The sequence below is a fragment of the Aspergillus pseudoviridinutans genome, assembly GCF_018340605.1.
Source record: "Aspergillus pseudoviridinutans IFM 55266 DNA, scaffold_5, whole genome shotgun sequence".
NCBI classification, from domain to species: domain Eukaryota; kingdom Fungi; phylum Ascomycota; class Eurotiomycetes; order Eurotiales; family Aspergillaceae; genus Aspergillus; species Aspergillus pseudoviridinutans.
Window position 1 is genome coordinate 3,120,352 of NW_025091285.1, and position 26,929 is coordinate 3,147,280.

General features: G+C 51.4%; 8 protein-coding genes across 8 annotated transcripts; 6 read left to right on the plus strand and 2 right to left on the minus strand.

The window, feature by feature from the left end:
* Positions 1–29: 29 nt before the first annotated feature.
* Positions 30–2,335, minus strand: Asppvi_008145 (bifunctional molybdopterin adenylyltransferase MobB/molybdopterin molybdotransferase MoeA family protein; the record flags this gene model as incomplete). The annotated part of the gene is made up of 4 exons (XM_043304026.1): positions 30–1,825; positions 1,879–1,916; positions 1,974–2,014; positions 2,066–2,335. 4 exons carry the CDS (start codon positions 2,333–2,335, stop codon positions 30–32), a joined length of 2,145 nt encoding a protein of 714 aa, XP_043159961.1.
* A 561-nt stretch (positions 2,336–2,896) lies between these two features.
* On the minus strand, positions 2,897–3,746 carry Asppvi_008146 (H(+)-transporting V0 sector ATPase subunit c''; the record flags this gene model as incomplete). Its single annotated transcript, XM_043304027.1, has 5 exons — positions 2,897–3,002; positions 3,072–3,380; positions 3,449–3,540; positions 3,599–3,633; positions 3,689–3,746. The coding sequence occupies 5 exons, from the start codon at positions 3,744–3,746 to the stop codon at positions 2,897–2,899; spliced, it is 600 nt and encodes a 199-aa protein (XP_043159962.1).
* Positions 3,747–4,294: 548 nt separating this feature from the next.
* On the plus strand, positions 4,295–5,216 carry Asppvi_008147 (Rab family GTPase YPT6; the record flags this gene model as incomplete). The annotated part of the gene is made up of 5 exons (XM_043304028.1): positions 4,295–4,344; positions 4,405–4,430; positions 4,502–4,590; positions 4,696–5,095; positions 5,158–5,216. The coding sequence occupies 5 exons, from the start codon at positions 4,295–4,297 to the stop codon at positions 5,214–5,216; spliced, it is 624 nt and encodes a 207-aa protein (XP_043159963.1).
* Positions 5,217–6,285: 1,069 nt separating this feature from the next.
* Positions 6,286–7,377, plus strand: Asppvi_008148 (inositol phosphorylceramide synthase regulatory subunit KEI1; the record flags this gene model as incomplete). Its single annotated transcript, XM_043304029.1, has 2 exons — positions 6,286–6,327; positions 6,442–7,377. 2 exons carry the CDS (start codon positions 6,286–6,288, stop codon positions 7,375–7,377), a joined length of 978 nt encoding a protein of 325 aa, XP_043159964.1.
* Positions 7,378–8,750: 1,373 nt separating this feature from the next.
* On the plus strand, positions 8,751–13,537 carry Asppvi_008149 (sulfite reductase (NADPH) subunit beta; the record flags this gene model as incomplete). Its single annotated transcript, XM_043304030.1, has 4 exons — positions 8,751–8,781; positions 8,866–9,005; positions 9,072–13,451; positions 13,514–13,537. 4 exons carry the CDS (start codon positions 8,751–8,753, stop codon positions 13,535–13,537), a joined length of 4,575 nt encoding a protein of 1,524 aa, XP_043159965.1.
* A 533-nt stretch (positions 13,538–14,070) lies between these two features.
* On the plus strand, positions 14,071–15,158 carry Asppvi_008150 (uncharacterized protein; the record flags this gene model as incomplete). The annotated part of the gene is made up of 3 exons (XM_043304031.1): positions 14,071–14,542; positions 14,609–14,871; positions 14,937–15,158. The coding sequence occupies 3 exons, from the start codon at positions 14,071–14,073 to the stop codon at positions 15,156–15,158; spliced, it is 957 nt and encodes a 318-aa protein (XP_043159966.1).
* Positions 15,159–16,057: 899 nt separating this feature from the next.
* Asppvi_008151 (DNA-directed RNA polymerase) lies at positions 16,058–20,263 on the plus strand (the record flags this gene model as incomplete). Its single annotated transcript, XM_043304032.1, has 2 exons — positions 16,058–16,885; positions 16,955–20,263. The coding sequence occupies 2 exons, from the start codon at positions 16,058–16,060 to the stop codon at positions 20,261–20,263; spliced, it is 4,137 nt and encodes a 1,378-aa protein (XP_043159967.1).
* A 2,925-nt stretch (positions 20,264–23,188) lies between these two features.
* On the plus strand, positions 23,189–26,102 carry xlnR (putative C6 transcription factor; the record flags this gene model as incomplete). The annotated part of the gene is made up of 3 exons (XM_043304033.1): positions 23,189–23,534; positions 23,602–25,892; positions 25,959–26,102. The coding sequence occupies 3 exons, from the start codon at positions 23,189–23,191 to the stop codon at positions 26,100–26,102; spliced, it is 2,781 nt and encodes a 926-aa protein (XP_043159968.1).
* Positions 26,103–26,929: the final 827 nt, after the last annotated feature.

Below are 26,929 nucleotides of genomic sequence, written 5' to 3' on the forward strand. Positions count from 1 at the left end.
CACGTTCGTAGCAGACTCGTCGCACCAGTCTACACCTCGGGCACCACATTGCTAAGCATCAAAGCCTCCACTAGAGTACCCTTGTCCACCTTCCCACTTCCCGGCTGAAGTACCAACAGCGCGTTCGCACTCGCAAGACTTCCCACTCTTGAGCTCCGCTGGCCAACACCCTCGAGGCCAGTACTCGTAGCATGCAACCGGCCATCGGAGCGCGAGGCAGTGACAATGGCACGGTGGTACTCTGTGCGCTTAGGATCAAGCGGGAACGGATGAGCCAGCGTGACGGATACAAGAGGCAGCCCCAGCGCAGGCGTTACTCCCGGCACAGCCTGTCTCTGCCCCATTCCCATAAGCTTATGCAGCGACGGAAGCACGAACAGATTTAGCGTCACAAGCGCCGAAGCGGGGTTCCCCGGCAGGGAGAAGATGAGTTTCGACTGGCGCTCCTGCTGTGCGGAGCCAGTAGGCGACGAGGGCTTGAATGGGATCGTTGCGAACGTCGTCGGCTTACCCGGCTTCATTGAGACGCGGCCGAAGTGGATGGTGCCGCCGAGCGAGCGCTCGATGGTCGGCTTGAGCAGGTCCAGCTCGCCCATTGAGACACCGCCTGTGGTGACGATCACGTCGACGCTGGTGCTTGCCCGCCCTACGCCGCGGAGGGCGTCGCGGAGGGCGTTTTCGAGTTCTGTGGGTGGTGTGTCGCGCGCGATTCCCAGGTCTACTGTGGGAAATCCCCATGACGACAAGCAGGAGAGGAGCGAGGGGCGGTTGGAGTCGCGAATCTGGCCGCCGTGGAGCTTGGTTGGGTCATTGTGTTCGACTAGCTCGTCGCCGGTGCTGAGCACGCCCACGCAGGGCTTCTTGTATACCTTGACGGTCTTGGTTCCTGTTGCTGCGAGAAGGCCGATTTCGCCCCCGACAGATGTGATGAGATCACCCTTTGAAAGGATTTTGGAGCCTAGCGCGACGTCACTGCCTGGTTCACGCACGTTCTCGAGAGGCTTGATGTCGCCTGTGAGGATTTCGATGGTGGCCTCTTCTTGACCGTCTGGCGTGGATGACACGAGGACGGTGTCTTCTACCATCACGACTGCGTTCGCGTTGGGTGGGAGAGGTGCGCCGGTAGTTATTCTGGCGACTGTACCAGGTTCAAGAGGCGGCAGCGTCCCTCCTGGGTTCGCGTGGGTGATAGAGGCCACAGGGAAGATCCCCTTGGTGCTAGGCCCCGCCGTTGGCGAGTCCGGTGCAATAACGGCATATCCATCGACAATGCTGGCGCGGTAGGCCGGTACTGCCTCTCCGGCGTAGACGTCTTCAGCGACAACAGAACCAACAAGAGAAGACGTCACKGGAACCTCGATGATGACCGGTTCTGGCGTGTGTTGGCTGATCAGTTTGAGAGCTTCGTCGACAGAGAGCATGGGGTAAGGAGATGAGCGATAACGGCGGTTCGGTCCGGCATTCGGATCGTTAGACTGAGGTCGTTCCGACGGCGACGTATGCGCCCTTGGGACTACGTGTCCAGGACCATGGGAATGCCCATGATCGTGCTGATGGTGATGGTGATGGTGCTGGTGACCGTCATGCGGTTGTGCTTTGCTCTCTGAGCTTTGGTTCTGAGAAGACACACCAGCTTCGGCTTCTAGCTTCTTGACTCCACCTGCATGGAGAGCTCTGGAGTTTGCTCCGGCCGCTTGAGTACACGCATGCGGTAGGAGCTTGATGATAGCCTCAAGATTCTCCTTAGCTCCTTTTGGAGAACCTGGTAACGTAATCAAGAGTGACTTGTCTCTGACACCTGCGACAGGCCGAGACATCATTGCAACTGAAAGAATGGTGAGCTACTGCACTAAGTAAAACGACGTTTTCCAGCCTTACACGGTGTTACCCTAAGAGAGGCAGCAAGCATGCCGTGTCTGAGCCATGCAGTCAGTATCCATAGTCGTAATAAGTAACTCTGACAGCCTGCTTACACAATGCCAGGCGCATGGCGATGAATGAGAGGTGATACAGCCTATACAAGTCATCAGCTTCTTGCTTGGTCCCCAAGACCAACAGAACAGACCTCGGGAGTATTGTCCTTGACAGCAAACCCCGTACCACCGCTAATCAAAACCAGGTTAAACCAAGCTGGACCATCTGTCCAGTTGCAGACTGTCCGTTGGATATCTAGCACATTATCTGGCACGATCTTGATGACGGGAGGTTCCCAGCTGTTGGACCCCTCAGCTGTAAATGAAGCGGTTAGAGTATCGCCGACTTTGTCAGTGGATGGATCCTGAGAAGCAGTATCCGAAACAACCAGAATTGCAGCTCTGAGTTTGCCGTCAGCCATCTTGGGTGTAAATGCTGTAATTCGTGACTACTTCGTCGTTTCTTGGAGGTGCGGGGAATACCTCTTAGGTTAGTAGTTCGATAAGCGGAGTCGGAGATATATCACCACAAAGCTTCAGATAGCGGCCAAGGAGCTCTTTCATGGTCAAATACCGTCAAAAATGGGTCCACGTTCCGTGGAAGTACAAACAAATCGGAGGACCATGAATGGGCGATAGAGAATCATCCATTAATTGCACATATTTAAAAGGGCCAGAAACGTAACAACACTGCCTCGGATATTGGATTGGCCATTAATCCTGGACAACTCTTACTGTACATCATAGCGGACATCATCACCACAGCGAACAGCGAAATCATCAATGCAGCTCTCAGCATACCGGAGAAGCTCTACAGTCAACCCAAATCCAGACGCCTTAATGCTTTATATAACAGACAGATAAAGGACGAAACAAGAAATTTAAGAAGAAAGGGGAAATGGTACGAGTGAATCCAGTTGAATTAATCCAGATTTGTTCACGAGCAGTCTTCTGTCGAAGAAGACTGTTGTTGGCAGTTGAACTTAAGCCCCGAAGTCTGTCGCTTTTCCGCTCACCAGGAGACCGATAATAAGACCGAAGAGACCGAGGACAGAGCTGAAAATCTCGATGACGAGGATCTTGACGAATCTGTTCATAAAGACATTACACCATTAGCCATGTTTATGAAGGTGGGATGCGAGGGGAATGGGAACGAACAAGGTCGGGTCAGCCGCATCTGCCAGAGCTGCACCACTTCCGTTGATGCCAACAGAGATACCACAGATCAGATTGCATGCGCCCACTGTGATACCTCCCCAGAAGAGTGCATAACCCGTGTAATAATTGCTGCCGGAAAAGATCGCGTCGCCCTCGACAAGATTGAGTTTCGACGAAAACACAATAGCCATGATAACTCCGTAGATAGCGACGACTTCACAGAAAATGATAGAAATCAGATTCTTCGTCCGAATCCGTGGTGCTTTGACACCTCCGCCGACAATCGATGAGCCTGTCAAGAAGATACCCCTGATGACGTAGGTCAGTAACTGATAGGATCAATTCTGCCAAAACCGAAGTTGTATAGCGGCTCATACCATGCTGCTCCAACAACAGACAACCCTATGCACAAAGCAATACCAAAATTTGCCCAGGCGTATGGTGAAACGGACTCGAGGAAGTGGCCAACCTAAGAGATGTCAACGAGATCAGGTCATGCGGAGGGAAATCAAGGTATCAATTCATACATTGAACTGTTCACCGTCACCATGGAACAGCATGTCTGGATAATCCTGTTAGTACATCCAGACACCGCGCGAGACTCATGGTGTACTTACACCCTCCTATAACGAGGAGTGACACGGTTGCAGCCCCAGCTCCATAAGTGAGGACCATGGTGACCTTCAACCCTTTCGTGCAGCCTTAAACTTGAAATAAGAATATCAAGCCGCAGGGGTGTCAAATAGAGCTGCAGATAGTCGGTAAGCGTTAACGTCGGAGCTCTGTAGGCGCTTGTTCGTCTTGCTGGAACACCAACAGGCAGGTTAGTTGCCGTGATGGTGCTTCGGACCGAGTTTAATCCGTCGGTCGGCGGAGCTCGTGGTTCACCGTACTCCAGCCCGTCAAAAGCAAGAGACTAAGAGGCGGACTATCTTAGGTAGGCTCTTAGCCAGATGCCTTAGACCAGCTATTCAAGTACCCCAGACTGACCCATGGATCGAGCTCCTCTCCAGGCGACCATCTGAACGACTCGCACGGCTGATCTAGTCGCGACCACATCGGTGTCACCACGGATAACCTTTTTGATTTATACTCTCATATCCGTAGCCTAGCGTCCTTCTTCTCGGTCTCTTCCATCTCCGCTGAAGTATAAAGACTGATACCGCKGTTGCCTCTACTACCCCTTAATCTCTTGTCACCGCTATACTCACACACAACTCACCATGGCTTCCTCCGGGGTTGGGTCATATTCGAACCCCTTGAAGAAATTCAAGTGAGATTTTCAGCCCGGAAGCGTATTGCATTCTGGTTCCAATCACTAACGGATCGATAGGCTGGTATTTTTAGGAGAGCAGAGCGGTACGCACAACCTTCCGAGACGGTCACACGGGGTTAAGACACGATATGGGTGACTTCTAACATCATTGCAGTGGGGAAAACGTCTCTGATCACCAGGTTTATGTACGATTCGTTTGACAACACATACCAAGCGACAATCGGAATCGACTTTCTGTCCAAGGTAGATTGCACCTCTTTCACTGACATTTTGCGTCGGCGTTCAAGAATACTTTTAGAATTGCCCATCACCGAATATGCAGGTTAGCTAACCGTCTTCGCGCATTAGACGATGTATCTGGAGGATAGAACAGTCCGACTCCAGCTTTGGGATACGGCCGGTCAAGAGCGATTTCGATCTCTGATTCCTTCTTACATTCGAGACTCTAGCGTCGCAGTTGTCGTCTACGATATCTCAAACGCCAAGTCGTTTCAAAATACGCGGAAGTGGATTGATGATGTTCGGGGCGAGCGGGGCAACGATGTGATCATCGTGCTAGTAGGCAACAAGACTGATTTGAATGATAAGCGGGAAGTTACCACAGCTCAAGGCGAAGAAGAGGCAAAGAAGAATGGTCTGATGTTCATTGAGACCAGCGCCAAGGTCGGCCACAATGTGAAGCAACTTTTCAGGAGGATAGCACAGGCCCTTCCCGGAATGGAGGGAGAAGCAAACCGAGAGTCGCAGAGTGGGTTTATTTTCCGCAACTGTTGGCTTGCTTTCTCCAAGTACTGACTGCTCTTCGTACAGTGATCGACGTCAATATCAACCCCAGAGAGACGACAAGCAACGATGGATGCGCGTGCTAGTTTTATATCGACCTTTTGATTACCTGTCTATAATTGCTACTCGCTCCTTTGATGATTTGATCTCAATGACGATAATTGAGATTGTCCATAATGTTTTACCCTTCTTAACATGTACATTGTCTTCTCCATTCCATGTTCAGGGTGAATAGCGTTTTTAGATTGAAGTCTTCTCAATTTCGCGCCGCTCGAGTGCGTTGGTCTGAAAGTGGTCGTCGTCGAGCTGCTACAAGGGCAGAGTTGGGTGTTCTACTTGCGCATTATATCGGCGTCTCATTGCCCCCTGGACTGTTGTTTGCTCTCTCATCGGCAAGAAATCCTTTTGCGTCGGCATTATTCGAAGATTATCCACCTTTTTCGTGTGTGTGCCAATGTCGTGCATTGACCTCGTCTATTGAAAGTGGAGGCTGACATTTGCAACCTTCATACAATTGAGTACAATTAAACCAGCCTCTGGCCATTATAGTCGGGCATTCGGAAACATTCTCGGTCAATGCACTACGGCCGTCCTATCAATATCACAAAATAGCTCTAAGTGTAACTTGGTTTTCACCTCTTTTGGCAGATGCCCAGCCAGAGGGGTTGCCTGATGTTTCTTACTCAACTACAGAGTACCACTCAAAAAGAAAAAAGATGCATGCGGAGCTGACGTTGAAATAATGTGGTTGTAAGAAAATGGAAGAGTCAATTCTATCTACCACATCGTAAGCTCGAAAAGTCTTACTATTATTATGAGAAATATAATAAAAGTGTCATTGTCATCATTGCCACTCTCAGGGCTCACTATTATTTGCGTTTTGCTCTTCTGACCTGTGGTAAACGAATACGAAAAGGCAGCGATCAGCGGGCGGATCGTCCGGAAAATCAAGCTCGCCCCTGTGCAACAGCCGCTTAGGTTGGGCATTCCAACAGTCCAGCACCAGCCTCGTTCTCCATCTTTCATTCTCTTCATTCGATCCCGACTTGTCGGTCTACCATCATCTTCTTCTTCTGTCGTTCCATTCCTTTTCCTCTTTCTGCCGTCTTTGAGCCACGAGCGGTTCCCTCACCGACCTCATCGGCGGCATCCATCATGGGTTTTTCAACCCGTTTCCTCCGCGTGCCGCGGCCGGAGGTACGTCAATTTTCATCGCATGACCTCAAAATGAAGGACCTGCCAAGCTCGTTCCATTCGTCTTTCGACTGGTCTGTCAAGTGTGCGAATGCTAATTAACGATGACTCCAACAGACGTTTCTTTATGTGATGAGCCTGGAGACAGGCGCTTCTTTAATCACACTTTCCCTGCTGCTGAACAAGATCAGCGGTCTCTATGGCCTGCTCGCCTTATTGACCGGCTACCATCTGTCGCCAGTCCAGCTTTCTATGTATCTCTATTCGCTTATCGCGCTCGGTCTTACAGCATTGCTCTTCCCGCATATTCGGAAGCAGTCACCACTGCAGTGCCTCGCCCTCGCGTGGCTCTACCTCTTCGACACAGTCATCAATGCCGCATATACAGCTGCGTTCGGTGTGACATGGTTCCTCGTTATCTCACAGCACTACGATAACGGGTCCGCAAAGGGACCGGGCAGCGACACAATCTCCCAAACCGCCGGCTTCACCAACCCCAAATACGGCTCCTCGTCCACCAACGGAAACTCAGCACGAAGCCCGGACGGCCTCACCAACGCCGTCACCCAGCCCGAGAGTTTCCAAAGCATCGCGTTCATCTGCTTGCTATGGATTATCCGCATTTACTTCGTGTTCGTCATGCTCGCCTTCGCCCGCCAGACATTACGTCTCTATATCGCAATCCCCCGCCACACGCAGCTCCCCACACACAGCCGCAATACCTCGGTCGCTAGTGTCGCTGATATTGACCGGGAGCCGTTCTCGCCATATAGTCCTGATGGTCAAGGCTGGCGGGGCAAACTTGGCCGCTTTATGATTGGCCTTGGTCGCAGTTACTGGCTGGGCGAAGACGAGGACAGTGCCTGGTTGGACACGATGGGTCGCAAGTTTCGTGCTCGCGGCCTGGAGCTTCCTGGTCCTTTGGAACGAGAAAGAAGGCGCCGGTCGGGCACCGGGCCTCCAAAGCCCTCACAAGCCACAGTTCAGGCCGCCGCACTGCAGCAACCGATCCCCGAGAATCTGAAGATGCATGACTGGACTGACGGCCGGTGACCTTCTCAGGTTACCAGCATATATTGCTGCCTAGCAGCTCGCCATACTTTGTTCATATAATGACACGCGATGTCATCTGGTTCTGCCACCTTTAGGGGTCATGGCCGGCCACCGTTGCGCTCTTGTCGTTGTATAGGATTCAATTCGACAAGGCTCGCCACTGTTGATAATCCCTTTTCACCCTTGGCTCAAAGTCGTTGAGATCTTATTTTGTTCTTGTTACTTATTTTATAAGCCGAAATGACTTACATAACCTGGTTGGGTCGGGACTTGGGCTCTGGGTAACTGCTTGATGATTCATGTCTTTCCCCCTTCGCTTTTGATGAATGTCTTCAATGGAAGAGGCGTTCGGGTCAGGTTTTCTCGGATATGGCATGCGGATGTAATTGGTACTGACTCGTGGAATCAAGTAATAGAGGGAATCATGGATCTACTCTGGTGGACGCTTGTTCCCTCGGCTGTGGATGGCTCGTGAGTATAGGCCCTGTAAATTTCATAACGATATGGGTTTAGCATTTAATATGGCGTCTTGAGAATTCATTCTCATCATCTGAGATAGTTTCCATCTCCAGCTTATTCATTACACTAATCTCCTCTAAAGCGATGGCATCCATGAGGGGTTGGTCGTCCAGTTTGGTACCTAGTTGATTAATGATCCTTTGATATGATACAGAGCTCTCGCCCGAAAGACTGGCCTGGGGCACCTTGGTAGCTGTGGAACCGCGAAGAGTKCCAAATAAGCAAGGTCTGGCCGTTAATCATCCATAAGAATCCCAGCGTTTCAGTCCCTTACTCAAGGGAATTCCACTATTAGACCTTCCTTTTACTGTCGTATAAACTAGATATATGATAACCTGACAGTAGCTCTGCTTCAGAAAGGACAGAACCCCAGTAAGGGTGACTGATCCTTCTTGTCAGAACCTCAGCTCGGTGACCGATTCAAACACCGACGCCAAGGCCTCAAAACGTGACGAAGAAAAGTGACGTGCTCGAGCTGTCAGTCACGGGGGCCCCGCACTTCAACCAAAACAGCAAGTTTGTTCCTAGGCCTGAAGAGTGTTTGCATCGATGTCGTGATCGTAGTCCAATCAGAAGGCTGATGATCCAACCCCCGATGGCGGAGAGGATAGCGTACTCAGTGCCTTTTCTCCCGTTGTCTGCTTTTTTTTTGGGAGATAATTGTGAAGGAGTTAGGAGGGCTTTTACTTAAATCTAATTTGAGTGCCTTTCTTTTCCTTCTGCATATTTTGTTTGTTCTTCTGTCGAGGTTGCATTGAGTGGGAGTCGCCCTATGCGGTGATATCTACTTTTTCTACTCATATAGTTCATCCCACCTTCTGCGCAGTGAAGAGCGCAGTGCACATCTACCAGATATGGCATCCATTTCGTCTGCTGCAGAAGCAGGTTAGTCTTCTTTTCCAGTGCATGCGAATTGTCATGTTCCATTTGGACCATTCTCCCCGTGATCAATCGCTAATTGTTCGAAAGCTGCGAGAGTTGCCTACCTTGTCAGCGATACCATCCTCTCTGTTCAGCCATCTTTGCAGACAGATTCTCTGTTCTCAAAGCCCCTCAAGGCTCTGAAGGCGAGCAATGCTCGTAGCATCCTCCCTAGATCTGCACCTGAGGTGAGTGAACTCGCGATATACCCAGTCATGGAGATTTCGCATAATTGGGATTGACACTGTGGACAGGTGGTAGCGTTACGCTCTAATGAAGACCCTCTTCTTTCTGCTTTCCATCCACTGCAAACAGGCGACGCAGTTTCCGTTGTCACCGGCTCCTCTGTTTTGCTCTCATCGGTTCCTCACCTCTACCGCTTAGCGAACTCTCCAATCGTCATTCACGTCGCCCTGGAGCCCTCCCCATTCCCAGATTACTCCGTCATCAGCTCGATACGCCAGTGTGGCTTCACTTTCTTGCACTCGGAGACAATCCAGGAGGCACAGGATATTGCCATTACCGCTCATGCTCTAGCACACAGATCCGGAAAGGGTGTCATTCATTTCTTTGATCCTGCCAACTCCGCAAACGAGGATGCCATTGCAGCAGAAAATGTGGACGTTATTAGATCTCTGCTCAACCTGGGCAGAAGCACTGCGTCCCAGTCTGGAGCACAGACACTATATGCCGACTCCGGTCGCGTAGCCACCGTGTCTGAGGAAGCTGCGGAGAGCTCCGCTGCCCAAGGTGGCATTGCTTCCACCCTCGCACCGCCATCTCAGACTCCCTCAAGCCTCAGTGTTGATAACTCATCCGTCGGATCGTCACGGAGAGATAGCAGCACGGACAGCCATGCCACCAGCTCTGCCGCCACAACCGTTGACGCTGCCGCTTCGGTCCGTCCAGTCAGCGCTGCCGACATCTTCGAGTGGACCGCCCAGATCTGGAGGGTTCTGTCCCAGAGCACCGGACGCACCTACCGCGCAATTGAATACACTGGTCCCTCGGATGCCAAGTTGGCCATTTTCATCTTTGGCTCCACCGGAGTATTTGTTGATGTTCTTGCAAAGGCAGAAGCCAATAGTGAGCTCGAGAACATCGGACTCGTCACTGCTCGCCTTTACCGTCCCTGGATCGGAGGCCAGATTGCGAATTCCATTCCGAGCTCTGTCGAGAAGATTGCAGTTCTGGAGCAAGTTCGCAAGACCACCAAATGGGGTCCGTCATTCATGGACCTCTTGTCCAGCTTGACCCCGTCTGCTGGCAGGCCGACCCCTCAAATTGTTGGGTACAGACTTGGATATGTCGAGCCTTCTACTGCAGTTCAGGCACTGCGCGGTATCGTCCATAACTTGAACTCTTCCTCTCCTATTCAGAATCTCGAGATCGGCAGCGCCAAGGTTCCCGCCGCCGAGCCTTCCTTGGAACAGCCTCACGTTGAGAACGCCTACCTGAAGATCCTGAACCAACTATTTGCTGAGCGTCTTTACATTGCCAATCAGTTGGGCTCTCAGAATGCCGGCGTTTCTTCCACTATCGCGGCGAGCCCCGAATATGGATTCGGTTCGCTGATCGCCAGGAAGGAGCGCCGTCAGCGCTTCGTCCGCGAGGTCGAAGAAGCTTCAAAGTCCACTGACTTCACCTCCGATTCCTCCAAATCGACGTTGTCTAATTGGGCGCTGAATGTCAAAGACGCTTCAAAGGCGAACAAGCTGGCTTCGGAAGTGATTGAGACTCTCTCCAAGGACGAGTCTCAGCTAGCTAAAAAGCTCCTTGAGACGAGGAAGCTCTTTTTTGAAGAATCCCAGTGGCTCATCGGTTCCGACGCGTGGGCTTACGACCTGGGCAACTCTGGTGTACACCATGTTCTCGCTTCCGGAGAGAACGTCAACATGCTTATTATTGACTCCCAACCTTACTCAGAGCGTGCTGCTGCCGACCCGACTCGCAGAAAGAAGGATATCGGATTGTATGCTATGAACTTTGGCAATGCTTACGTCGCCTCCGTTGCCGTTTATGGCTCCTACACCCAAGTTCTCCAGGCAATGGCCGAGGCCGAGCAATTCAGGGGCCCTTCCGTCGTCGTCGCCTATCTGCCTTACCACCAGGAAAATGACTCTGCTCTCACTGTTCTTCAAGAAACCAAAAAGGCCATTGACCTTGGATACTGGCCTTTGTACCGCTGGAACCCCGAGAACGAGGCGAAAGGCGAACCCAAGTTCACTCTCGACTCCGACCGTCTCCGGCGGGAGCTCGAGGAGTTCCTACGCAGAGATAACCAACTCACGCAGCTCATGAACCGGAAGCCCAAGTTCTCTGCTGTCCTCTCCGAATCATACGGCACTGAAGTCCGCGCCCAGCAGAAGCGTAAGGCCAAGGAGTCGTATGAGCAGCTGCTTGAGGGTCTTTTCGGAGCGCCTTTGACAATCCTCTTCGCTTCCGATGGCGGTAACGCTCAAAACCTCGCCAAGCGCCTCGGAAACCGGGGTCGCGCTAGAGGGTTGAAGACCATGGTCATGGCCATGGATGATTACCCAGCTGAGGATCTTGCGACAGAGGAGAATGTGGTTTTCATTACCAGTACTGCTGGCCAGGGTGAATTCCCTCAGAACGGCCGCAGCCTTTGGGAAGTCATCAAGAACTCTGGTGATTTGGATCTCTCCACGATCAACTACTCTGTCTTCGGTCTTGGTGACAGCCACTACTGGCCTCGCAAGGAGGATAAGATCTACTACAACAAGCCTGCCAAGGATCTCGACGCTCGTATCGCTTTTCTTGGAGGCCGCAAGCTCACGGATATTGGTCTCGGCGACGACCAGGACCCAGATGCTTACCAAACCGGCTATTCTGAGTGGGAGCCTCGTCTTTGGCAAGCTCTCGGTGTCGACAAGGTTGAAGGTCTACCCGAGGAGCCCGCGCCCCTGACCAACGAAGACATCAAGATCCAGTCTAACTACCTGCGCGGTACCATTGCAGAGGGCTTGTTGGATGAGACCACTGGTGCCATTTCCGCTAGTGACCAACAGTTGACCAAGTTCCACGGCACCTACATGCAGGATGATCGTGATGTCCGTGATGAGCGTAAGGCTCAGGGTCTTGAGCCAGCCTACAGCTTCATGATCCGTTGCCGGCTTCCTGGTGGTGTTGCTACTCCTCTGCAATGGATTCAGATGGACGACATCAGCAGCGCGTACGGCAACGAGACCATGAAGCTCACCACAAGACAAACCTTCCAGTTCCACGGTGTCATTAAGCGCAACCTTCGCTCTGCCATGCGTGCCATCAACAAGGCGCTCATGACAACTATTGCCGCTTGCGGTGATGTCAACCGTAACGTCATGTGCAGTTCTCTGCCCGAGATTTCCTACTTCCACCGCGAAACTCACGCAGTCGCTAAGAAGATTAGCGACCACCTGCTTCCTTCCACCACTGCCTATCATGAGATTTGGCTGAAGGATGATGACGACAACAAGGTTCAAGTGGCTGGAGATGCCGTTCAGGACCACGAGCCCCTGTACGGTCCCACCTACCTTCCTCGGAAGTTCAAGATCACTATCGCTATCCCCCCTCACAACGATACTGATGTCTATGCGCACGACATTGGTCTGATCGCCATCAAGGGTGCTGATGGACATCTTGAGGGCTTCAATATCCTCGCTGGTGGTGGTATGGGTGCAACTCACAACAACAAGAAGACTTACCCTCAGACTGGTCGTATGTTTGGTTACGTGCCAGCTGATCAGGCTCACATTGTCTGTGAGAAGATCATGCTCGTTCAGCGGGACTTCGGTGACCGCAAGAACCGTAAGCACGCTCGTCTCAAGTACACCATTGACGACATGGGTGTTGAGACCTTCAAGGGCAAGGTGGAGGCTCTCCTTCCCGATGGATTGCGTTTTGCCGAGCCCCGCCCGTTCAACTTTACTTCCAACGTCGACACTTTTGGCTGGCAGAAGGATGAGACTGGCTTGAACCACTTCACATTTTTCATCGAGAACGGACGTATCGAGGACACAGCTGAGTTCACTATGCGTTCGGGCTTACGTGAATTGGCCAAGCTCGACAAGGGCGAGTTCCGTCTTACCGGTAATCAGCATCTGATCCTCTCCAACATCAAAGATGAGGACTTGCCTGTTGTCAAGGAGGTAATGGCCAAGCACAAGCTCGACAACACTTCCTTCAGCGGTCTGCGTCTGTCTTCCTCTGCTTGTGTCGCGTTCCCCACATGTGGTCTGGCCATGGCCGAGTCTGAGCGCTACCTTCCTGTGCTGATCTCTAAGCTGGAGTCGACCCTTGAAGAAGTTGGCTTGGCCCGTGACAGCATTGTCATGCGTATGACCGGTTGCCCGAATGGTTGCGCCAGGCCCTGGCTCGCCGAGGTCGCCTTCGTTGGCAAGGCCTATGGTGCTTACAACATGTACCTTGGCGGTGGTTACCACGGACAGCGTCTTAACAAGTTGTACCGCCAGTCAATTAAGGAGGATGAGATCCTCGATATCATGAAGGGTCTGCTCAAGCGGTACGCGCTTGAGCGCAACACTGACGGTGAGACTCCGGAGCGCTTCGGAGACTGGTGTATCCGGGCTGGCGTCAACCAGAAGACCACGGATGGCACCAACTTCCACGAAGGGGTATGTTGACCTATCACTCACTATTCTTAAGGCTTCTGAGTAGTTACTAACCTCATCTAAAGGTTGCTGAAGAGGATGAAGAGTGAACGATGATGAAAAGTTACGCTTAATATTCTTGTTGAATAACAGGACACGTACTCGTTGTGATTTTACCTTTGATGATAAATGTCCCACTCCGAGATATGCTCGTCATGCCCGCAGATAAACCTTTCATTGATTTTTGCATGGCATTTAGATCAAATACATCCTTAATTGCGTCCTTTGGCGTAAACAACTAATGAGTCACGAGTCCCTTTCGTAACTGGCCATCAAAGCTTGTATCTATTGCCTCTCTTGGATAGGGGCCCTTATCAATCACAGGAGCCTACGCTTCATAGGGTAGGCGGTGTATTACCAAAATTTAATTTCTGCCGCTTATCCTGCATTTACTCTGCAAGCTTCTCCAAATGTAGAAAGCTGCAGATCAGGAATTCCAGCCATCCAAGCAGAAGCCGCTCAATCGTTTTATTCTTCTATAGTCTGATCAAGGTCCCTGGACAGATCACTCTTCGTTTCCGCAGTGACCGGGAACTCAGTCGTTGATCCTTTTGGAAATTTGACCCGCCAAATTTAACCCCTCATGGACGACTCGGATCCTGTCATCGCATCCTACGATGTTTACCTCACCGACTCTGAGATCTCCAGATTCGTCCTCCAATACTTAGACCGATCTGCCGAACACCCCTATGACGAGAGCCATGAACAGAAACCAACTGCCTTCCGATTGAAACCGAACACGGGTCTCGTGGAGGTTGATGTGCCGATCCAGACACGGGTGAACTACGATGTCAGTAAAGGCCTGCGATACGGTGATGCCATGAGGAGGTCCCGCAGCGCCCGGGATGGAGGCTCATACGGCTTGGCTGGCGGGTTCAGCTCGGGCGCCGCTGCGGGCGGTGGGAAGGTGAAAATGGAGGGGAACGTTGATGTGGAAATGGGCGGGGTGGATAGTAAGGACGGGTCTGATATTATGCGGGTGCAGACCCTTGGAGGGCGAATTAAGGGTCCTGAGGATGGGGATCCGGTATACATGCTTGCGGCGTTCCGTGGACGTGGGTGTCCCCCTTTCTTTCATGTGCGTTTGCAATGAAGAAGAATCGCTGACGTGGGGTTTGCAGAGAATTTGCACCTGTCTCCTGTCTCTGCTGTCGTGCAGTTGCACCCTCAGCTTCATCATATCGATGCCTTGGATGAGATACCTGCGAAGGGGAGGGGTAAGGCCCGGAAAGAAGGCGAGGACGAGCAGACTGAGGCTCGCACTATTGATGTGAAGATCAAAGCGGCCGAGGATGCGGAAGCGGCCATGGTTGCGGGCAACCTGGAACTGCTTAAGAAGATGCAAGATGAGAAGTGGACTACCTATGAATGGGTGGATGCAGAGGTTCGTCTTTTCGGCTGCTGTGTATAGTGAGAGGCCAGCTGTGCTAACATATTTTCAACAACCAGACCGAGGACGCATGGCAGACGTACGAAAGCTATATGATCCAGCAGGACCTGGAGAATGTTCCGCAGCTTGAGGCGGCCATTGATAGCGAAGACTATCTGGACAGGATGAGCGCACCACGTATCGACCCAGCTCGACCAGACATGACGGGTTGGGCGATGAAGCAGAACCGGAAGAGGCAAAAGGAAGAAGCTGGCTCCGTCGGAGTCAATTCGCAAGGGTGAGCGTCGATATTGCATTTGAAATGAATCAATGTACGAATTGCCACGATGTATAGATATTGCACTTGTAGAACCTAGACACTATGGCTCATGGAGTGACTACAGCTATTCTATGTCCCGAACTTTTTAATTAGGAGAACTCGACCATTCTAGCCAGTGCTTTTTCGAGCTCATTAAGGCCAAACACCTCGAGCCAGCTAGTAACTACCAATCGTATAGACACTCTTCCATCATTCCCTTTCTCATGCAGTTTCGCTGAGGATAACTCCATGAAAAGAACAGGAAATAGCCAATTGCTCCCATCGCAACGACAGACGAGCCGACATTATTCGAAAGAGATCAAAAGAACCCTAACGGACAATAACATCGTGGCTAATCTATAGATGATTTCTTAATCGAAGATGCTCCCCTTTGAAAAGGCTCCATAGAACCCATCTTCGCCACCTTAGTCCAACCAATCAGGAAGCTCTAAAAACTATACAAGTAGCAGCTCACGTGCCTTATCGCCCATCGCTCCAACTGATTAGGAATAGTCCGTATTTTTCTTCTCTCCCAGGTTCCCGTGTTCCTGGAGGCCGACAGTTTGTTCTGCTACTTTGCAGATTTTCATCCTCCTTCCCTCATCCCATAATTCAATTCCTCTTCCTGTCGTTCTTCCATTTTATCGGTGAAGAGCTGCAGGACGGCTTGTCAGTTCGGATTGTCCCATTCCGCCTGGCAGAGTCGCTTTTCTCCTATCTGGTCTGATTTTTTCGTTCCTCAGGCCTTCCTCCCCGTCTCCAATGAATCTGCGCTTTACTTGCCATTAATCGTATACGCCATTCCCTTTCCCTTCTATCTTTTGATTTACTACCTTATAATTTATTCATTGTCTGTCTGTTCGTTTAGCGTGTTCGTGCATCATGCTGTCTCGAGTCGCTCGCCAGAAAAATGCCATCGGCCTGTTGCGGCGATCGAATGGACGCCGTCTACTGCCATCGGTGGCAGCGCTGCGATTTCATGCTAACTCCAGCAAACCAACATTGCTGGCAAGTCCATCCGTGACCACTCCACAGGAACAATCTCGTCGACCTTCGTTTCAGTCCAATCGAACTCTTGCCACTGCCGCCGATCAGTCTGCAATCGATCAAGGATCCTACGTATCATTCGACGACTCGCTTTATGCGCCAGAGAACTTCTATGACCCGTCACAGCAGTGGTCTCATCTGTTCCCTTCGCCACCTGCTAAAGAACTCGATCCGTCGTCACTGATCATTGTGGGCGAGTCATTACAAACGAAACCCAAAGTATTACGGAAGGTGAGAGGGATCGGCGGCGACGAGGATGAAATGCTGGCCAATCTGGATGTCTCTCTGAAAGTTGGACGCTTTGATCGGGCTGCTACGCTCATTAATCGATTGGGACAACATTACCCTGTCGGTTCCTCGGAGTACTTGGCTATTCACAATCGCTATTTGGAAAAGATGGTGTCGCACATGATTGTTACAAGGCAGCATAATATGGTGCTGCCGATGCAGCGGTGGTTTGAGCTTGATATGCCCAACGGGGGCGTGAAACCGGACGCGACGACATATGCAATTATGATACGAATGGCACTTCGCATGCTTCATGGCTCGAAGCGAGACAGAGCAGTGCGAAGATATTGGCAATTCGCCAAGAAGGATAATATTGAGGAGGAGGTACTGGCAGTCCCTGTTCTGTCGGAATTGGAGCTTGGAGAACTCTCAGAGGTTCGTACTTTACATCTAATTACGGTGCTCTGCGTCGATTTTAGTTACTAATTCTTCGGGTTGCATTAGATCTGCTCATCTGACCTTCAACGCGTTGCCATCGGCAGTATTGGATCCGAACCCGCACCCGCTGTCACCGTCAGCTCCCAGATGGACGATTTGGCGGAAGTTAGACCCGTTGAGCAAAAGGGTCTCGGACTGTCCTCCCTCAAACAATCTCTCTCCCTCTTTTTGAGCGAATCTAGTTCCTCTGTGCCCACCGACCCCGAACAGAAGCAGGTTTATGACGAACTCAGACAGCGTCAACTGGAGGCTGACTCGATACGGTCTGCTATGGATCGTTGGCGCCAGGAGTTCGATGACAGACAGAAATTGGGCCTTGATGCCACCGCTGGTGGGAAGAAATTAGGGTCCATTATGACTCAGTGGCACTCTAGCCTCGTTGCTAGAATCAAGGAAGAACTTGAGCTTGTTGCTGAAGCGGAGGCGAATCCCATTCGCACTCTTGAGCAGAAAGAGCGTTGCGAATATGGTGTGTACTTGCGATGTCTGGATACGGACACTTTGGCAGCGCTCACCATTCTGGCTGTTATGTCGACTTTCAGCCGCGGTGGAATGGAAAAGGGTTTGAAGGTTTCTGCGGTTGTTTCGACGATTGGTAAAGATCTCCAGGACGAATTGATAGCGGAGGCTGCCCTCAAAAACGAAGCAGGCGCAGATTCTCGGCGACTCAAGGCACTGAAGGAACTCCTCGCKGGACGCAAGAAGAAGGACGGTCGTGCCAAATGGCATGCGATCGTTCAGAAGATGCAGCAGGACGATGCAACGATCATGTGGTCGCCACGAGTGACTGCAAAAATCGGCGCAGTATTGATGAGCCTGCTATTCGAGGTCGGTAAGGCACCAGTGACCATGGAAGATCCCGAAACCAAGAAGAAAATGGTCACGATGCAACCCGCATTCCAACATGCTTATCAGATCACCTGGGGAAGGCGTACTGGCTACCTCCACCTTCATCCAGCAGTTGTCCAGATTATCGCCAAAGAACCGACTGCCGATCTGCTCGGTCGGCACTTACCCATGGTCTGCAAACCCCGACCCTGGAAGGGTATGAAGGACGGGGGCTTCCTGTTGTATCAATCCGATATTGTGCGAACGACACCTGGTGAAAGTCTTCAACCGACGTACATCAAGACTGCCTTGGAAAACAATGGCCTTGAGGATATTCGCCGGGGCTTGGATAATCTTGGCAGCACAGGGTGGACCATTAATCGCGACGTCCTCAACGTTATGCTCGAAGCATGGAATTCTGGAGAGGCGATCGCAAACCTTGCTCCTCTAGAACCCGACCTACCACTTCCGCCCAAGCCAGCTCCCGAAGCGGGATATCACGCTGAAAAGGAATGGGATGCTCTGGTACGCGAAGTTGAAAACAGGAGATCTGGATTGCACTCGATGCGGTGTTTCCAGAATTTCCAAATGGAACTCGCTCGTGCGTACAGAAATGTCACCTTCTACCTCCCGCATAACATGGATTTCCGCGGTCGTGCTTACCCACTTCCCCCGTATCTTAACCAAATGGGTGCAGACAACTCCAGAGGTCTTCTGCTGTTTAGCGAGGCGAAGCCATTGGGTGCCAGTGGTTTGAGATGGTTGAAGATTCAGATTGCGAATCTTTCGGGTTTTGACAAGGCTAGCATGTCTGAGCGTGAACAATTTACCATGGATCATTTGGACGATGTGCTTGACTCGGCGGACAAGGGTCTTCACGGCAGACGCTGGTGGCTCAAGGCGGAAGACCCCTGGCAATGTTTAGCTGCCTGTTGTGAATTAAGAAACGCCCTTCGCCATCCGGATCCGACCCAGTACCCATCACGCTTGCCTATTCACCAGGATGGTTCGTGCAATGGATTACAGCATTACGCGGCACTTGGAGGTGATAGCGTCGGTGCCCAGCAGGTCAATCTCGAACCATCCGATCGCCCGTCCGACGTCTATACCGGTGTTGCCGAGTTCGTCAAACAAGAAGTCGCGCGGGAGGCGGCCCAGGGTCACCCTATCGCTAAGATCCTCGACGGAAGAATTACAAGAAAGATTGTAAAGCAGACAGTCATGACCAATGTGTATGGTGTCACTTTCATGGGAGCCATGAGACAGGTCCGCAAGCAGCTTATCGACCATTACCCCGACCTGTCTTACGACGACAAAAAGCATGGTTCTTTGTACATTGCTCGGAAAATCTTTGAAGCTTTGGGTACGATGTTCAACGGGGCGCATGAGATCCAGCACTGGCTTGGAGACTGCGCAAGTCGTATCACAACGTCACTGTCCCCCGAACAGATTGAGCAAATTGCGAAGGAGGCGTTGACGCCTTCTTCCTCTTCTGGTGGATCCGCAGCGAAGCTGAAGGATCCGGCTGAKAGATTTAGGTCTACAGTCATCTGGACCACGCCCCTGGGACTGCCTGTGGTCCAGCCGTACCGTGTGCGAAAGGCTCGGCGTATCACGACAACTCTTCAGGATCTCAGTATCGTCGATACTAATTCGGAAGACGTAGTTTCGAAGCGCAAACAGTTACAAGCTTTCCCGCCAAATTTCATCCACTCTCTTGATGCCACTCACATGATCATGTCTGCGAACGCCTGCAGCCAAGCCGGGTTGACGTTTTCTGCGGTTCACGATTCTTTCTGGACGCACGCGTGTGATGTTGACGCCATGAACCAGATTCTTCGGGAAGCCTTCGTCCGTATGCACTCGGACGATATCGTCAGGAGACTCGCTTCGGAGTTTCAGGTTCGGTATGGACAGAATCTGTTCCTTGCGAAGGTTGACGCGAGCACGAAGATAGGACGTGCGATTCGTGCCCTGCGGAAAAGCGAGAAGAAGAAGTCGGGAAAAGTCCAGGAGCTTTTGGACGAGTACAGGAGACAGCAGCTTTTGAAGTCAGACGATCCAGAGTTGCAAGCGCAGGGTCGCGCCATGGTCACGGCTGGCAGCGTCTTCGAGCAGCTTGGTGGAACCGATAAAGATCTGGCGATTGCCAGCTCGCTCGGTGAATCAGCGGTCGGACATATCCCGGAGGACCTGGCCGCGGCGGAGCGGAAGACGCCGGGACTAGGGATTGACACATCGGATCCTGCGATCGAGAGTTTGTTTTCGGACTTTCAGGACCTGGAACCGAGGACCGGCGAGGCGGATAAAGCCACTGGGGCCGAACTGGAGGATGAAGTGGTGGCAGAAGACGGTGCAGGAAAGAAGAAGAAAAAGGCGGCGCGGCAGCATGTGTGGCTCTGGCTACCCCTGCGGTTCCGCGACGTTCCCACCAAGGGTGCCTGGGATCTAACACGGATCCGAGACAGCCAGTATTTCTTTTCATAGACCTCTGTGTTTGTGGCTTGTCAGGAGTTTTACGCATTGGGCTGGCGTTGGGTGGTGTTTGATTTCATGAAACTAAAAGCAAGGCAAGCAAAAAGAGCAATGGGGAGGGCTGATCTCTTTGCGCTTATTGACGGCGTTTGCTCATTTTGTGTTCCCCTGCATATGCTGAGAGCTGATTATCATTTGATTGTGATATCCCGATGTACATTTATCTGTGGCGTGCACCTCTCCCCCTTTTCATCTTATTCTTTGTATATTATCTCATGGATGCCCGCATTATGATGGGGAAAGATGTACAGTATGAACTGGAAAGCTATTGCTTGTATATATCAATATGCATTTGTCATCGTCACCCATCTCTTCTTCTGACAGCGTACGAAAGACCAAGGTGACAATGGTGTGTACTATCTCAATACGGAAATGGATGGGATGCGATGTCGTGTCAACCTTGGCAGCACTAGGGGTCATTTAGGCAGAATACGAACGCCACCAGGGAGGATTTTGAGTTTGGCCTGGGGTATCCGTATACCCAGGGCAGAAGAGCAAAGGTCCATGGCTCGTTGATGGTTGAGGTTATGCAGAGGACATTGCCTTATTCTTGTACCGAGAGATTTATTGGCCTTGGACAACTCGGCGACACCAGGGCTCAGTACGCATGAGGTAATTACGTGGCTTGCAAAGCATTGAGAACGCTTCAACAATTACCCTTCATCGTAAGGCCACAGGTTACGCAGTACGGACTACGGTAGTCTGATTTAGTTTGATTTGATCTGAAATGATTCCTGGATTGGATGGATTCCGTATCCTGCTGTACTGCACGGAAGACTTTGGCCAGGTTAAGGACTGTGCAGTGGCGACGTGCAGTCCGGCAATTGTACAAAGTAGCGCGTCTGGGGGGGTATGCATAGTCCATGGATGTCGTCCAGGGTCTAGCTCACACTACGGAGTAATGGAGAGGACCTGGAGTCGACGAGAAAAACAAAATGAAAAATGCAAATGCAATTGGAATAAATGTGATTGTGGCGACTGCAAATGGTCTCGGAGTCCATCCATCCTCCTTCTCTGAATAAGGACAGATCGTCCTCTTTGCTTGGGTTATCCATTTGATTTGTGCTGGAGGACAGGGGGATAGATGTCTATGGATGTCTCCTGACCTGGGGTGCTTACACCCTACAGCAGAAACTCCACGGGGTAATGCATGCAATCTGCATCGGGGAGAAGAGGATTGGCTGGAACGGATTTCAGGCACCTGGAGAATTTGCAAGTACCTAAGGAGGTTAGGCAAGGTACAGAGGTTAGAGCTGGTCGATGCGTCGTTCTGACATTATCGTTGGGCTTTGCTACTGTTTTTGTCTGAATCGCTGAAATCTGGGGCAAAATTTGAGGAATGATGGAGACCATCTGCCATAGTATCTACGTACTTTACGCTTTTCTGTGATCATCGTCGATTAAGTTCGGGCCCCTTCTAAGCGAAGTTCGGAGTAGGAGCTTGTGATTTTGTGACTATGTAGGTCTCGTATTTACCAGGGGATCAGTCGGTGTAGTATTATTATGATCATACCTACCTGTGGTAAGGGTAAGTTATTGTGCCTTCGACAGCTGCTACTCATCGGTCAAGCAAATAATTGTGCCATCCTCGGTACCATCTCTATTTTGAATAAAACTCTGGTACTGGTACTGTAGTGATTGTTCTGACGACCCGGAGACCCGTCCGAAGAGAACATGACCATGGAAAGGACTGAGCAGGCCGATGACTACAGAGTACTCCGTCTCCGAAGTAGGCTAAGTACTACTCCGTACTAAGACCTCCCTCTCGGTTTCCCCGCCTTTTTTCCCTTCTGGCCGGTGTGGAAATTTCATCCTGGAATTAATGTCGATACTAAGGGTCTACACAGCAGCATCAAACTCACTCCTCATCTAGTCTAAGAACTTGTCTTCCCCAAGATGAAACTCTCCTCATCACCCTTCACTTCAGATTTCCCCTCGCTGACTGGCTAATAATAAGCACAGCAAGTACGGAGTATCTAACCAAGATTTGCACGTTCGTCTTCCCCACTGCCGACCAGCTCGAGCTGTGGCCCGTTCCAGTTCTAGTTCTCCTCGCTAAACACGACCCAGGCAAAAGGCATTTCCCTTAGTTGGTGGTTCCATACTCGATTCGTCTACATCCCCGGAACATCCCAGCCTGGGGCTCTCTAGTCTAGTGTCTCTCTCCCCTCCCCCATTCATTATTTTCTATTATTATTCAGTTTCAACGTTTCTTCCCTTCCCTTCACTTCTACTTTTCTTGCTCGTTTTTCTCCGTCTTTGCTTTTTGCCCTCGTGGTTCTTAGTGCCTTTTCCGCCTCGGTGACCTCTTCCCTCAGGAAGCGCTATAGAGCTGATCCTTCCTTTGCCAGTCTGACTGGCACTGGACTAACTGGGATCTTGTTAGTTAGCTGCTTTCTGTCGCTTGATTCGTTTCTACTCCGTCCGTTAATAATACTTTTTCTACTATTTCTCCTCCGAGCCGACTCCTCTCTCTCCCTGACTTTGCCATTATTATTATTATTCTACTCTCACATCAGGGTCTGGTGGTCTTTCGGCAATGAACTCTTGATTCTGCTGATTCGGTACCTTCTTCCCCTCTTCATCTCTCCCCGCGCGACTGTTTTTCAACGGTCAGCGCTGCTGGTCAGTTTATCAAGTGGTAATCCTGCCGATCCGATTGCTCTCAACACGCTATTTTCGTTTTCCGACGACTTCTGGGGCCTTTAGGGCCCTTGAATTTCTCCACATCTCCAGGTTTCTGCTGCGTCCTCTCTCCGTCTCTATGTCTGTAGATAGGCCGATTGCTCTGCTTCACCCGTGAGGATGTCAACAACCTCAGTTCAGCATTTTCCTCATTCCTATTCTCCATTTTCTTCCAGTCTTTCTTCAAATCGAATGGCACAACCTCAAACTTCCGGGCTCGACACCCTGGCAGAGGGTTCGCAGTATGCGCTGGAGCAGCTGCAATTGTCGCGAGAAGCTGCAGGCGCCAGCGATACTACAGACTCTACGGGAAAACCCAAAGAACAGTATCAGGTCGATAATGACAATCATCACAACAACCATTCAATCCCCAGCTTCAAAAATCCTTCGCAGCGAGATCCCCTCGTCGAGGCTCGGTCCACGATCAGGAAAAACTCGGCCTCGGCTCCTGTTCGACGGAGAATCAGTCGCGCTTGTGACCAGTGCAATCAGTTACGCACTAAATGCGACGGGCAGAACCCCTGTGCCCATTGCATCGGTAGTGTCCCCAACACCTTCCCAAAATTTGTACCTGCGGGTCGTGCCATACTAACAGAAGTGAGCAGAATTCGGGTTGACCTGCGAATACGCGCGAGAACGGAAGAAGCGTGGAAAGGCTTCAAAGAAGGACCTCGCCGCAGCGGCCGCGGCCGCCACGACTGCCGGACAGCCGAATGGCAATTCAGGCAAGGAAGACGCAGCAATGGCCGGAGGACACACTTCCCCAGATAGGCGACCGACGCTCAATGGAAGATATGACCCGGCTTTCGACGCCCCTCGGAATCTGAATGGCTCGGCACAGCACTCTGAAGCATCGGGCATGGTCGGGATGCAGAATTCCCAGCATATTCCACCCCATTCTCAGCCGTCTATGGGCGGTGGCCTGGAAGGCTTGCCTCTTAATGGTTACAACGGGTTGAACGACTCGAGCCGACCTTCAATGCCTGTACCAGAACTCCAGTCACTGCATATGCTACATAGCTCGCATACGAACCCTCGCTCCCCGGCATCCATTCTGCCCCCTCACAGATACAACGGCGGGTACAATGACGGTGCATATTCGCTCATGAATCCACAGGAGCCACACTCAACCTCGATCAGCCACTTCCGACTCGGTAGCTCTACAGAAAATCCACCAAATTCGTTTCTTGGGCTCTCCCCGCCAGCTCAGTCGCCCGGCTGGTTGCCACTTCCTTCTCCATCTCCTGCGAATTTTCCTTCCTTCAGCATGGCCTCGTTTTCTACGACATTGAGATACCCCGTTTTGCATCCTGTCTTGCCTCACATTGCGTCTATTATTCCTCAGTCACTCGCCTGCGATCTCCTTGACGTCTACTTCACTAGCTCTTCCTCGTCTCACCTATCCCCCCAGTCACCCTATGTGGTTGGGTACATTTTCCGAAAGCAATCCTTCCTTCATCCTACAAAACCGAGAGTCTGCACACCTGGCCTCCTGGCCAGTATGCTCTGGGTTGCAGCTCAGACAAGCGACGCCCCGTTCCTCACATCGCCTCCATCAGCGCGAGGCAGAGTCTGCCAGAAGCTACTCGAATTGACTATCGGTTTACTCAGGCCGCTGATCCACGGCCCTGCGCCCGGGGAAACATCGCCCAACTACGCTGCAAACATGGTCATCAATGGTGTCGCTCTAGGTGGCTTCGGTGTCTCGATGGATCAGTTGGGTGCTCAAAGCAGCGCTACGGGAGCCGTGGACGACGTCGCCACCTACGTCCATTTGGCGACAGTCATCTCTGCAAGCGAATACAAAGCAGCCAGTATGCGTTGGTGGACAGCGGCGTGGTCTCTCGCGCGGGAGTTGAAGCTCGGCCGCGAGTTGCCGCCAAACACCTCTCACCCACGGCCTGATGCTGAGCGAGACGGGGACCCAGATACCGATCTTTCAAAGCGACATCCTCCGCCTCTCATCACGTCCATGGGACACGGCCCTGGAAGCACTGTCGTCAACATTACCGAAGAGGAGCGAGAAGAACGCCGACGTCTCTGGTGGTTACTTTACGCGACGGATCGTCATTTGGCGCTTTGTTACAACCGTCCTCTGACCTTGCTAGACAAGGAATGCGAGGGACTCTTGCAACCGATGAATGACGACTTGTGGCAAGCCGGCGAGTTCGCCACTTATCGCCAGGCAGGCCCTCCAGTAGAGTGTACAGGCCATAGCATGTTTGGGTACTTCCTCCCGTTGATGACGATTCTCGGAGAGATTGTCGACCTGCAGCAGGCTAGGAATCATCCACGATTTGGTCTTGCCTTTCGGAACAGTGCCGAGTGCGAGACGCAGGTCCTCGAGATTGCGCGCCAACTAGATGTGTATGCACAGAGCCTCAAGGAATTCGAGACGCGATACACTAGCAGTCTCGCTCTGGGCGCGGCAGAGACTGAGGCCGCTATGGAAGGGTCTCATCTGAACCATGTGAGTCCTTCGGGCCGCTCGAGCAGCACAGTCGAATCACGCGTGAACGAGTCAATTGTGCACACCAAGATGGTGGTCGCCTATGGAACACATATCATGCATGTTCTTCATATTCTCTTGGCAGGCAAATGGGATCCGATCAATCTGCTTGATGACAACGATCTCTGGATTTCTTCCGAATCATTTGTTGCGGCAATGGGCCATGCGGTCGGCGCCGCCGAGGCCGCTGCGGACATTCTGGAATATGACCCGGATCTCAGCTTCATGCCGTTCTTCTTCGGAATCTATCTTTTGCAGGGCAGCTTCTTACTGCTCTTGACTGCGGACAAATTACAAGGTGACGCAAGTCCAAGTGTGGTCCGGGCGTGTGAGACTATAGTTCGGGCGCATGAAGCTTGCGTTGTGACGCTCAATACCGAGTATCAGGTAGGCTTCTGTAACGAAATTCCTTCTGGATCGGACATCGAAATGCTAATGCCATTTTTGCTACAGAGAACCTTCCGCAAAGTCATGCGCTCGGCTCTCGCGCAGGTTCGCGGGCGCCTACCCGAGGACTTTGGCGAACAGCAGCAACGTAGACGGGAAGTGCTCGCTCTCTACCGCTGGACCGGTGACGGCAGTGGTCTTGCGCTCTGAGATTGAGCTCGTGTTTCGGCGCTGGTTTTCTTCTTTTGGCGTTCTCGAAGTCCATATATACACCAGTCAAACGTGACGACGTGATGCGATACCATGGGAATCATCATCGGGAACATGGCCCACGGGCCTGGGTTTGGGAGTTCAAACGGCAGCGACTGGAGCTGGTGGGATATTTTCTTGTCCAAAATAATCTTCATATCTCCTGGATGTTTACTTTTTTTTACATTTTCCTCCGTATCTTTCTCCATTGCTATCCGTCTTCATCGCCATGTGCTCTTGGACCGACCCCGCCATCGATCGAACGATCCTGGGCTGTGGTGATTCGGAGAGACGAGCATAACGCACCTTGAGTTTATGGGCTGCCGATGAAATACAACGGCTATTGCTTTGATTAGTACTTACATATCTTATTGTTTGCTTTCGATCGTTCTTCGATGGATACCAATACCTGTACACCTAGGATCTTGCGTTATTTCATACCCTGTACACACGAGTGCCCAGAGCAATATCTATTGTTCAACGCAGCTACATTCTCGAAATCAAGTGAAAATCAAAATATAACCCCAGATATTATCACCACCATCTAATATCTTTGGATAATCAAGCATAGAAGCTCGCAACGATAATACCTACCCATGGCCATTCGTTTATAGTTGCTGCACTGCAGTTGCGGCCTCAGGCCGTTATGACGCCACCGGCTGTTATCGATAAGCATTCCATCCTCTCTGTGCTCCGCTAAGCTTTGTTCTTTCATCTCTGTTGCACATGTTCGCTAAGATCAAGCATCGTCAACCAGCACATCAGGAAATGGAGTATCTAATATAAAC